The sequence below is a fragment of the Cephus cinctus genome, unplaced genomic scaffold, assembly GCF_000341935.2.
Source record: "Cephus cinctus unplaced genomic scaffold, Ccin1 Ccin1_scaffold0168, whole genome shotgun sequence".
Taxonomy (NCBI): Eukaryota; Metazoa; Arthropoda; class Insecta; order Hymenoptera; family Cephidae; genus Cephus; species Cephus cinctus.
The window spans coordinates 1,852,358-1,864,475 of record NW_014332892.1 but is presented as its reverse complement, the minus strand read 5'-3'; the positions used below and the strand labels follow the sequence as shown (position 1 = coordinate 1,864,475).

Sequence of the window (12,118 nt, the reverse complement as noted above, 5' to 3'; positions counted from 1 at the left end):
AAAATATGTCATTTACTTCAGAGGTTATTAATCGCAAGAGAGACAAGATCATCCGGACTTTAGGTTATCGCCCAATAATATAAACAAGCATTTATTTATTGCTAAGGATATTTCTGTTATATAATTCATTTTTTTGGTACGTATGAATTCACTGTAGAGCGAGCTTTGGTTGATTCGCGTAATCGGTAAATTGGCAATCATTTATTTACTTGGACCGCTTTTATGAATTTCAAATTCCCACCAATAAGCTATGCTCGATAGTACGACAGAGCACTCTGTTAGGAAGTTGTCTCCTGTTCATAGCCAACCAGTAAGAAATTATTTCCCCTAGGGTGCAGACCGACGCAGAACAAACCACGCTATCAGTCCAGGTTGTTCAGATCTGCCATGCGCATAGATATCCCTTCGTATAATAACTTTATTACTACGAGTACTGAGAATTCAAAAGCTGAGAGCACAAATAAACCTACCTTCCAGTCCTATATATCCTCGAGATTAAAACACGACAAACATAACATGACTGCATCCCGTGACACTGGGTATGCAACCACTGATATTTGAAGAAAGCTCTTAAAATGAATTCGCTAATGAATTCACGACTTTTTCCAGAAAAGTCCCTAGACAAGAATCCTGGAAAGATACCCTAATTCAGCAGGATGCTTTCAAGTCCAAGCACTAGGTCCATCAGGACTAGTAATAAAAGTTCCTTAAAACCATGCTAATATAAACCAGACGAAGATGCTACTACATTATCCTGGATCAAACAGGAAGAGAAGCCAAAGAAAAATAAATGAACCTGACAGAGGGTTAGAATCAGGGCAGGTACTAGCCCGAGAGCTGAAAGTATTATCCGGGGTGCAGAAGCGCGGGGTGTGGTATGGAAGCGAGGGAAAAGACAGGCGCATAGCCACCATTTCATCCAACCTATCAACCCACCAGTACCCAGCTCGTATATGCTCGTAGGTATCGCGTAGCCACCGCGCGTAGGACTCCGCACCGGGTTAACTTTATACTCGTGAGTCTCGCGTACGCGATCGTTCGCGCGTGTCTGAGAACCAGGTGGAAGAAAACTTGAAGTTTCCGAATAGAAATTCTCAGCCAAGAATGAAGCATCGAGACAGGAAGACTGGCTGAACTGTGATATATATCTCGTACGTGTGTAACTTCCAGCTTTATTATCGTATCAATGCAAGTTTCTGCACGAAGTTAAAAGGTGAGCAGTAGTGAAAAGATATAAGAAACTCAACGAGCGAGAAAGAGCAATCACTAAAGAAAAGGGCGTAGAGAATAGGATATAGAATGAAGATAAAGATGCTCCGGTTACCCGGGACGAGTGGGTGTTGCCGAAAAGAAATCGTCCCTTCGTTCCTACGGGAATCGCGAGGATGGGCCTTGCCTCTTGGTACTCAAATCGATGTGTCGACGACGTCGCGAATCGTATATTCGAAAGCATAAGAAATTTACGACTGCTCAATTGGTTTCCGTTGTCTCCATGAACATTCCTAGCTGTGACAGTTTTCAGGTAAAACACAGCCCACTGCTTTCCCTTTTCCATGGAATATTCACTAACTAAAAACAAGATCGTGGATAGCAGTATCAAGTGTCATTATGCGCACTAGGAGTGTACGAGAGCTCGTGGCTTTTTGATTTGTTGGTTCCTTTGTAAACAGAATGATACCTACTGTTCTCATGGGAAGAGACGAGTGTAATGTGAAGTGGATGAGTTCGCACATAAGAGGCTTTCGAAAAGGGGACAGAGTGCGATTTGAGTGTCGCGAATCAGGGTTGATTAGATCGTGGGGGACTTGCTATTCTTTTTCAGGTCGTGGATAGCGAGTGATTAACCGTGAGTCACAGCATCGAAATAAACCAGGGACTATGAACTCGTCAATTGTTCAAATTCCTGAAGGATTCTCCGGAAATACCAGCACTTGACAAACCAAGAGTTTCGGTTGCATTTTGACAAACCAAACAGTAAAATTCAGCCTCTAGAGAATGACAAGTATCGAATGCTACCCCATCTTCCTTCTGCTATGAGAAAACGAATGACAACCCTGATATTTCTATCTGATGTACAAGTAGTAAAGGTCAGTCTATAGCAAACTGTGTCTACGACCCCAAGGAATCACGGTGTAAATCTACAGAGACGAGTCTGATCGTTTACCAGCGATACTCCTCGGCTTCCAGGATTAGAAATCCCAACTATACATATATCCATGGTATAAATTCTATATATACAGTATAACCAATCAATTACAGATACTATCAAATAATTGAGTCTGATGGGAAACTTAAATTTGTTTTCCTGAAAATTTATTGAGGTTAGTTAAATTATTAGGTTTAATCTTCCACGAGGAGATCGTATAGATACCGTTATGATTTTCATTATCCTTGGTAAATAAATAAATATCTATCTAATAGAAACATAGTAAATTATATGGAAGTACAGAGTGCCAAGCCGGTCGAGCACTATTTGGATCACGCAGTAGTAAATACCTGAGACACTTCAGTGAAGCATCTATAGGCTAACGGTAGTGCGTAACTGAGCGAACGTGTGTGCATATGCTTGAGAAATTAAATAGGGTAGCAGTTTGTATGAAGCTTCCTATAAGAGAAAAAGAATATAATGAGTTTACGGTGGAGAATACGTATTAGTGGCTATTGCTAGAAAATCGATTGATAAACCGTAAACCGTAAAATCACGTATCGTATAGCTTCTTCCTTGGCTAACGCGTGTTCTGATTACAATCAATGTACCTTAGTGTTATGAGACAGTAGATAATAAGGCCATTGTTTTTATGGAAATAAACAATGGTTTTACACACTAATGAAATATGTTTGGCAGCCTAGAATTCGAATGGAAACTAAAAAGCAGGTTTGTCTATGATTATTATGATTTATCTTGAAAAATAAAAACTAGTATCATAGTATCATATTCTAGTATCATATTATTTATTTGTATGTTCTTGTTTTTTTTTCTTTTATAAATAATTATAAACATAGTAGTGATATCGATCGTGAAAGAATCCATATAGAATTATAATAGTTCACTAAATAGGGTAAGAGGCCACATGTGTTCCTTTGTATAATAATTGTCTAGACGTTTGATTAGGATTTGCACGTGCAGCTATCATGGCCTTTTTTTTCTGTACGTTATCATATCTTCCTTGACATGAAATTTTCTTAACCAAACCAGCAGACTGCTTTACGGAAGGATTTGTCAGGTATAAGTCAGACGATAGAGAAAAGAGGGGTTGGATGAGAAAAAAAAGTAAAATAGCGGATAGAACTAGCAGACGAAATGCAAATCGATAAAATTTGAATTTCCTTCCGTATTTATTTCCGGTCTCGACCCCTCGTCCAATAAATTCCCTTTCCACCCTTCTTGCATCCCCCGAGCACGCCAAGTAGAGTGGGTGGCGGCTATTCGTAAGAACGCAGAGATGCAGAAGGGTTGCAGAATGCAAATAAAACCCGAGCACTAGTACAGGGGGAGACGGAAAAAGGAAATAAGTAAATTCAAAATGGAGGGAAAATTGAAATACATTTTTTTTTCTTATTTCATTTCAAAATCATCTGAGATTTTAAAGTCCTGTTTTATCGACCTGTTGCTGCCGTCATACCGAAGATGCAAAACATTTGAAAATGAATTTCTCTATCGTGGAAACGTGACAGGCGTAATCAGACGTAAAGATAGTAAGTATGTAGGCCGAGGGAGGAAAAGGTTGAGGAATGTGAAACTGGGCCATGGAAACGTTGCGACGCCGTGCGTCAGGCAGTCAGAAGCCAGGAATATTCGTTGCCGGTACTGCCTCGTGATCACCGGCGCTAAATGTTACGCCACGGTAAATGGAACGATGCTCGTCTATTTCCGTGCGTAAACTACAGTGGCTTTTCATTGCAAATGGCGGCAAAGGTTACCGCACGAGCTAAATTTTGACTGCTGACTTATATTTATTTCGAATAAGGATAAAGCAACGCTCCGAACTCTAAATAGATTGACACGGTCTCTCTTTGTCTTTGTCTTGGACGTATATGTATACACGCGTCTACTCCGATGGACTGGATTGCGACATACAGAGTCGTTGATCCCGCTTGTAAAGTCGCGCTAGGAATTTCCTGATGATCAGAAGGAAGTCCATTTCAGACCTTGACAATGAAACTAGTATATTTGAATGATTGATTTTATTAAATATCTATTATTCAATTCTTATTTTAATTTCTCCTTCTTATGCAACGCTAAGGATATTTGGTAAAAAATATTATTTAATCAAAATTTCATATACTCAGGTTCCTGGACGATATTATTCAGCTGACTGGATATCAAGTAGCACGTGGTTGATCGTGACCAAGGATATCAGCAGGTCTTATATAATTCTTCATGATGGAAGGAGCCTGCCAAGGAGAACGCTTATCGGGTGATAAATACTCGTCGAGGAATCGTCGTGGTCGACGATACGAGGCATCTTGGAACGATTAGGGGTGAAATTGTCCGAGGTGGTGAGAAAGTACGACGACGCGCGACAAGGTGCGACAAGGCGCACAGGGGAAGGTCGACCTCCTGGTGCGCAGAGAGATGACCGATTTACAGGCGACCATCGAGATCTCTCTCGAACTCTGCAAATTCTACAATGTCGACCTTTTCCAGCGCGGGTAAGTTCCGATTTAAAAATTGTATAAGATTCTCTTTGAATTATGCTATGAGATTATTTATTTATTTTTATTCATTTTGCAGATATTACCAGATCAGAACGGCGCTCAGGGTGTCGCCGAAAATTCCGATCAAGGTGGAAGTCAATCAAATACGCAATCGTTAGTATCAATTAAGTGAATATTTATTTGATTGAAAATATTTATATTCGGATACATGACTATCGACTTCATTTTATTTATACCGAACCGTTTGCAGATTCGCTCGAGGAACCTGGTAACAGCAAACGGTTTCAGATCCTCTATCGCAACGAGGAAATTCCATTGGGCACGTCCATCCTATTTCGTGCGCACGTCCTGGTGCACAGTCATAAAATTGAGGAAGCACTATCGCGCACAAATTTCAGTCTTGGAATTGAACTTTGGTTCAGTGAACCGACGCAAGGTGGAAACATGGTCTGCGTATCGTCCAGGTATTTTAATTTTGAAAATAGATACACTGTAGATATCCAGTAGGAATGAAATATTTGTATTTATTTGTCGATTACCTTTTGCAGGTCATTGCAGCTAAATTTTAATCCAGCCAAAGGTCTGCACTATCATCTACCGGTTATCTTTGATTACTTTCATCTTGCAGCTATTTCTATGAGTGTCCACGCCTGCCTCGTAGCTCTTCATCAGCCTTACGTTAAGTCTGTATTCTTCTGTCTTTACTTGGCTCATTTTGTTTCGAACGAATCAAGTGTTTTTCTCTCATTCTTGCAGGAAGAGTATTTTGCACTATGTACAAAGTTGGTGAGTATTATTAAGACGCTTCTGATGTCTTTGATAGATATACAAATGTTAATATTCGCTATGCTTTTCAGTGCTCCAAGAGGTGGGAAGCCCTGGCTACAATCCAAGCAATCTCCGGCCAATGGGGATAATAATGTATTTTTTGGGAATATCGTAAGTGTCTTGTCATGCTTGGCAGTGTTACTTAAAGTAATTTCTTTTGTTTCGCCAGGAGACTACGACTAGATGTGTTGGTTCAGCAACGAGGGTGCAGCACGCCAAGTTATTACAGAGAGAAGTTACCAGGTTGCTGCTGGCAGCTCGTGAATCATTACTCGCTGATTTGGCTGATCTTGCGCGATTATTACCATCCTGGCAGCAAAGAGCTCTTGAACTAGCTCAGAATACACATAGAGAAGTAACGGAGGTCTGTTTCTGCCGATAACTTGTCACACACAAAAAAACTTATGGACTTAATACTGTCAAGAAATTTAGAGCAAATAATATTTCCCAGATGATGGACACGGAGGACGCTGACATCGCCCAATTGTGTGCACAGAATATCCTCCTCTGGCAACACTTCTTGGAGGCTTTTACCGGCCGAGAAGAAGTGCAACAGCATTTAGGAAGAATTCATCATCAGCTCAGAGTACTGTTTACATCAATATCCATGTAGTTACGTAAATAATTCGTATTTCGAATCGACTCTTAATTATTTCTTCTGCATGCAGGTTAAGCGCTTCTCGGAAGGATTCTTCATCCTAGAAAATCCAAGAACTTCAGCAGCTGGTTGTTACGATGCCAACTACCAATCGTACCAAGCTGTCAGCGAAGCTGCTCGAAGATCTCGTTATCTGGCTGCTCTACCACTTCTGCCAGTCCACTGCCTAGAGATGGACGGAGACTTACACTCGATACCTTTAATCTTTGAAGATCAATATGCTGACATGCAGCAAAGGCACAGAAACAGCGGTAGTCGTCATGAATTCATTGAATTATCATTATCCAAAGTTATAGCATCGTGCTAAAATTCTGTATAAATTAGTTCCCAGCATGGATGACTGTTCCTGTGGAATAGCAGCCATTCTGGAGTCTCGTTCGATGGGAGTATGGTCTCCGAGAAGCGAAGGAGCGGCCCAGGACATCGGAGCGATACATGGTCGATTGATGCTGGCTCCATCAGCGCTACCAGCGAGGCACAGTAAATCCCTGGACCAACTTGGCCCGGAACTGGTACCCCTGCAGCCAAGAACATCCCCGAAAACTCTACCTAGGTCGGCATCGACACAACTCTTCACGCGGCACAGGGCTGCTTCTCGTAACGTCACACCACCGGCGACTGTTCCATCCAGAGGTAGAGCCAGGTCGGCAATACCGTCCAGTGCTTCGTTATTCGCGAGTTCCCAGCAGGCCTGTTCAGCGCCGAATCCGTCGCTCAGCTCGACGCCGATTGTGACCTTACCTAGAGCTAAGTCGACTCAGATGTTGTTACCTCAATCGTACAGACAGCATCTGGATACCGAATCAACATCCATCACGTCCTTGTTAGCTGCCATGTTTCCTGAACTACCTCCTAGTGGACACTTTCCCGGATACCGACCGTCTGGCAAATCTCATGATCAGACTTTAAAGGTACCAACCTGTATGGGAACGCTGGACCTGGTACAGTTGGCCGGATGTTTGACATCGGAGAACAAGAATAGAAGCAATGTCGTTGGTGGCGACGGGATCCACTCTTTGGATACTCGAAAAACCCGACTGGAATCAAGGAGCCACCGGCTTATCGGCAGAGATCCATTAGCTTCCACTAGCAATTATCAGGCATCCTTTCATATCGGTGAACCAAGTTCAAACGGCAATGGGTTCCCTAGTGATTCTCACGGTCTCCATACAGCTACATTGGATCGTTTGACGTACCGTGCGAACTCTAAAAGGCACGTTCACCAATCTGGTAGCAAGTATCAGACGAACAGTCTCGAGTTCAGGAGATACCACACTACAGGAAAAAGTGCGGGAGCTCAAATACAGCGAAATCGCGAGACGCAGGATATAAATGGCGCGCACTCGAGTAGTCATTCACTTCTTGTCGATCCATTAAACAAGAGATCAAACAATAATTATTCTGGTGTTACCTTCGAGTCCTTCTTTTATCGTACAAACGGAACCAGCGCTAAGAATCAAGAAAGTAGCGAGGCAAGACTAAAACGCCCTAAAAGTACAGAACGCCTTCTTGAAGATATAGAAAGAAACGAACATTGCGATACGCGAAGATTCGATAGAAGGGAGGACAGAGTAGTAAAATCGTCCAAAAACGATAGGATATCTAGTCAGGAAGAAAAGCCTAAACGAGGGCACGGAGAAAAAAGAAGCGCGGATGCCAGTCAAGAGCCAGTCTATGAGATCATCGCCCTGAAATTGAAAGACACAAATACAGTATCTCACGAAGGCAGAAGAAGACAGAAACAAGGTAGAAGACCACACTCGGCTCCATCCATGCAGGCCGAGAGAGGAAGAATCGAGGACAACAAAAGGTGTAATCACAGAGCCAGGAAACCGACGCCACCTCCTGGGTATCAGGATTCAGGGCCACTGTCAAAACACAGACATCCAGTACCGGCTACAACGAGTGTCGTTGAGGTCGAGAATAATAATAAAATTATTCTCAAAGTGGAGCCAATCAAGTCGCCGATGGAGTCCGATGCCACCAATGGCAAGGAGTCCGGAGATTCTTCAACAAAAGGTGCGCCTCCAGCAAACACAAAAAGACTTAGATGCGCGAGTGTACCTGTGGCACAAAATAAGGTGGTAGTACCTAGAAGTGCAGTGTCTTTACCATGCATGCCTATTCGTGATAGTAAGGATAGTCTGAGTAATACCCTTACCGCCATTCCAAATCCCTTAAGTCCGTCGTCCACGAGACCCAGTAGTCCCACCACGAGTTCCAGTTCAAGCAATCTTACCTCGGAGTGTTCCGGGTGGGTCAGCAGTGGGGATACCTCGAGTTCCGAACACAGAAGAGCAAAACTCTCGAGCGAACAATTGCGCCAGAAGTTGTCCAGGATCGTTCCGAAGTCTGAGAAACCTGAGAAACCGGGACAAGAGAAGCTTCTCGAACACTCTTACGAGGAACTGCGCCTTCCGCCGCCAAAGATGTTCCAGGATGAGCCTCCGCCTCCAGAAGAATTCCGTGATCCACCTGCACCCATCGACAATCCCCTCTATCACGTGTACGAGACGGTGAGGAGATCTAAAAGTCCAAGGCAGAACAAGACGGCACCGTGCAGCCCTCAGAGAAACAACGACCGTCAAAGGGAGGAGCCTGAAGGTGCTTATGGTCCTGTAGATATTTGTCTGGATTGCTACGAGGAGGGCAAGGAATTGCTACGTTCCACTCAGGATGACTGGATAAACTTTAACAAGTGTAAGGAGGAGTTCAAGCGACAGATGAGCTTCTCCGGAAAGTTCTACAGGTACCGGATCATTAATTATTTAATTGTATTATTCTGCGATGACTTTGACTCTATGATCAACCTTCCATATCAGCGACTACCCAGCGATGGCCTCCACAATTCCTTACTTCCAATTCAACAACGAGCAGCGAGTTTTGACACCGGAAGGTTCGCATCTTGTAATTTGCGTTCATGGCCTAGAAGGAAATTCAGCGGATCTACGGCTCGTCAAGACTTACATCGAATTGGGTCTACCTGGGGCGAAACTCGAATTCCTGATGTCCGACAGAAATCAGGTAAAAGACATATACCTTATGAACTGGTTCATTATAGAAGTGTATCATTTATATTTAATATACTTAATCGATCTGTCTCAAGGGCGATACCTTTTCTGACTTCGATACGATGACTGATCGACTGGTAGCAGAAATTCTTCACCACATTGAGACTTCCGGATTAAATCCAACCAAGGTCAGTTTTATTGGACACTCTTTGGGGACCATCATTATTCGCAGTGTTCTCACTCGACCACAGCTACGACCACTGCTCTCACGCCTTCACACCTTCCTCAGTTTAAGTGGGCCTCATTTGGGCACACTCTATAACAACAGTGGTCTCGTCAATGCAGGTAACTTTTCAAGTCATTTATTCTAACTGGAACGGCTAACTTCGCTTAAACTGAAACTGAATTAATATTCGATTCGTCAGGTATGTGGTTTATGCAAAAATGGAAGAAATCAGGATCGCTTCTACAGTTAGCGATGAGGGACGCGTCGGACTTAAGACGCACCTTCATGTTCCGGTTAAGTCAGAAAAGCAATCTTCAGCATTTCCGGCACGTTATACTCTGCGGAAGTGCTCAGGATCGTTACGTGCCACTTCATTCAGCTCGCATCGAACTCTGTAAAGCCGCCGTACGAGATCCTACTGATCAAGGTAAGAAGGAAGTACCTGAAAAGAGTAACGAACTATTAAAATATTAACAGAAGACATAATTAAAATGGATCATTTTTATTTAGGAGCTGCTTATCGGGAAATGGTGCATAATATTCTGTATCCGGTTATGTCGTCGCCAGGAGTTAGTCTAGTAAGATACGACGTGCATCACGCTTTGCCGCCAACAGCAAATGCATTTATAGGTCGTGCCGCTCACATCGCCGTCCTGGATTCTGAACTCTTCATCGAAAAGTTTCTCCTGGTAGTGGGTCTGAACTATTTCAGATAAAATGAAGAGGAAGTAAGGTAGAGGAGAATGAAAAAAAATGGACTGCCTCCATAGCTGCATTATAGCCCCAGAATATTACAGTAGACTATCTGAATAATAATTCTCAGCGTCGCTCTTCTTCACCTGGGCAAATTCAAAATGTCCGACGATTAAAGTATTTACTCAGGTGACAGGAAGTTCCGTTCATTCCGCAAAGCAGGGTCGTTCACTTCGCGAAGTGGACACGAACGTATTCACGAAATCGCTCCAAGCGTGTTTCTCATGTATATAAAAGGAAAAAAAAAAAGTAATACTTCGTGCAAATCGGGCTAGCGATCAGAAATTGCGGAAAATCGCGAGAGCATAAATCGGAGATAAATAATTGAATCGGGAAGTGCAACTTAAAGTAAGATTAGATAAGGAGCACGGGCGTATGCAGTTCAGAGGGTGAAAAAAGAAGGACGGAACGAAAATCAAATTGTGATGATTCGAAATTTTTACACTTGCACGATATGATCTATCGTTAAAACGATTGCCGTCGATTAATACGCTAATTATTCGCCGTTTACGTTCCTATATATTGTATACATACGTATACCTACATTGTGTCGATGTCGCGCGTTTTATTACGATTTTTTCGAAAGTTTACATTCGAGTCGTTTTGGACCGACGCAAAAGGGCCTATTTCTGTTATACTAGTCAGAGTCTAGTCGTAGATCATTTTTTTAATGGCGTTCCTAGTGCGAGGGTAGTTTGACGATAAACCTAAAGCACTGTTTATGTTTTCCCATAATACCTCTTTATTCTGACTCGAACTTACTTTGTATTTGTTACTTAATTTTGCGAACTTTATAAATTTTGCCAAAATCAGTCACACTTGATCAATACGAATGAAGCCAATGACATGGTAAACGATCAAGGGTGAACTGACTAAAGAATTCCAATTGCGATTTATTGGAATTTAAAGGCTGATCAACTCAATTGCGTTTGACTGCTCTGAATTCAATGTAATCAGAGATTGATTTGATTCATTGTGTCGTTCGGCCTAGGATTAATCGTAAAGATAAAATGAGTCGTAAATCATTATTAATTCGCCGTGTGAAACGACTGAGTCATAAAAGCACCGTCATTATAAAAATAAAAGTCTTAAATGTTTTACCGCGTTTGGGATAAAAGAGGTGATCCGCGTTCTTAATTAACTTATTGTGAACACAAATTGTGCGACGAAAGAAAACAAAAATTGTGCAATGAAAATTGCTTAAAGTTTCGACGACGTTTTACGGAATGTCGGACTGCCCCTTCGTCTACGTGAATATTAAAAGCGAATGAGGAAGCAAAAAAAGGATGATAAAAAATGGTGAGGACGATAAGTAATAAAAGGATAAGTCATTATTAAGAAAACGAAAGACACGACGAGGATAACATTTTTAAAAAAAGAGGGGTTGTCGTTAGGAAAGTTACGAAACGTATGTCAATTGATTCCCTCAGATAAGTGTGAATGTTGCGTGTGATCAATCCCATGAGGAGAATGGGTGCTAGTAGAGCGGTAGTGAGATCGGTGCGTCTCTAAATTCTATCCGTGCGAGTGCTGTGTGTCGCGTGCGTGAGTAAACGAAGAAAAAGGCAAAAGATTTAAGTCGAGAAAGTAAAAGAAAGAAAATGACAGAGATGACCGATAGGTGAAGATGAAGAAAGTGAGAAAGTGCGATGGACCAATCCCAAGATGAGGAACGGACGAAGTCAAAGAAAGAAAGGAAGATTGATTGATTAAAATATGGTAAGAGAAGAGATTGGACTTGCCAACAGGATTGGTGCGTGAAGTGTCCAAAGTGAGGCGCCACTTTAGAATTGACAGGATACAGAAAAGGTGGGAACGTTTGAATCGTTGAAAATGCAATTGAAGACGAGGAAGATAAGTAAGAGACGAGAAAGTGTGAAGAATTGGAAGAAGCAAGAGTCGATATGGATATTTAAAGAAAAATGAGAAAGGAAAAGAAAGGAAGTGAATAACATTTCAGGTATGAAATCCCTCCAATACTGG

The 12,118-nt window shown here is 42.2% G+C and overlaps 1 protein-coding gene across 1 annotated transcript; it reads left to right on the top strand.

Annotated features, from left to right (window-relative positions):
- Positions 1-480: 480 nt before the first annotated feature.
- Positions 481-11,215, top strand: LOC107264319 (protein FAM135A). The gene is made up of 15 exons (XM_015732460.2): positions 481-1,213; positions 4,291-4,653; positions 4,736-4,812; positions 4,910-5,123; positions 5,208-5,342; positions 5,416-5,445; positions 5,517-5,598; positions 5,657-5,851; positions 5,939-6,073; positions 6,156-6,396; positions 6,470-8,894; positions 8,968-9,169; positions 9,252-9,501; positions 9,582-9,809; positions 9,893-11,215. Exons 2-15 carry the CDS (start codon positions 4,577-4,579, stop codon positions 10,096-10,098), a joined length of 4,497 nt encoding a protein of 1,498 aa, XP_015587946.1. The 5' UTR covers positions 481-1,213; positions 4,291-4,576; the 3' UTR covers positions 10,099-11,215.
- The last annotated feature ends 903 nt before the right edge of the window (positions 11,216-12,118 follow it).

What these genes read in the sequence shown, in the direction of transcription:
- LOC107264319 (XM_015732460.2), top strand. Translation starts at nt 4,577, where the DNA reads ATGACCGATTTACAGGCGACCATCGAGATCTCTCTCGAACTCTGCAAA. An exon ending in AGTCAATCAAATACGCAATC is followed by an intron (nt 4,813 to 4,909) that starts GTTAGTATCAAT and finishes AACCGTTTGCAG; the next exon opens with ATTCGCTCGAGGAACCTGGT. An exon ending in GCAAAGGCACAGAAACAGCG is followed by an intron (nt 6,397 to 6,469) that starts GTAGTCGTCATG and finishes TGTATAAATTAG; the next exon opens with TTCCCAGCATGGATGACTGT.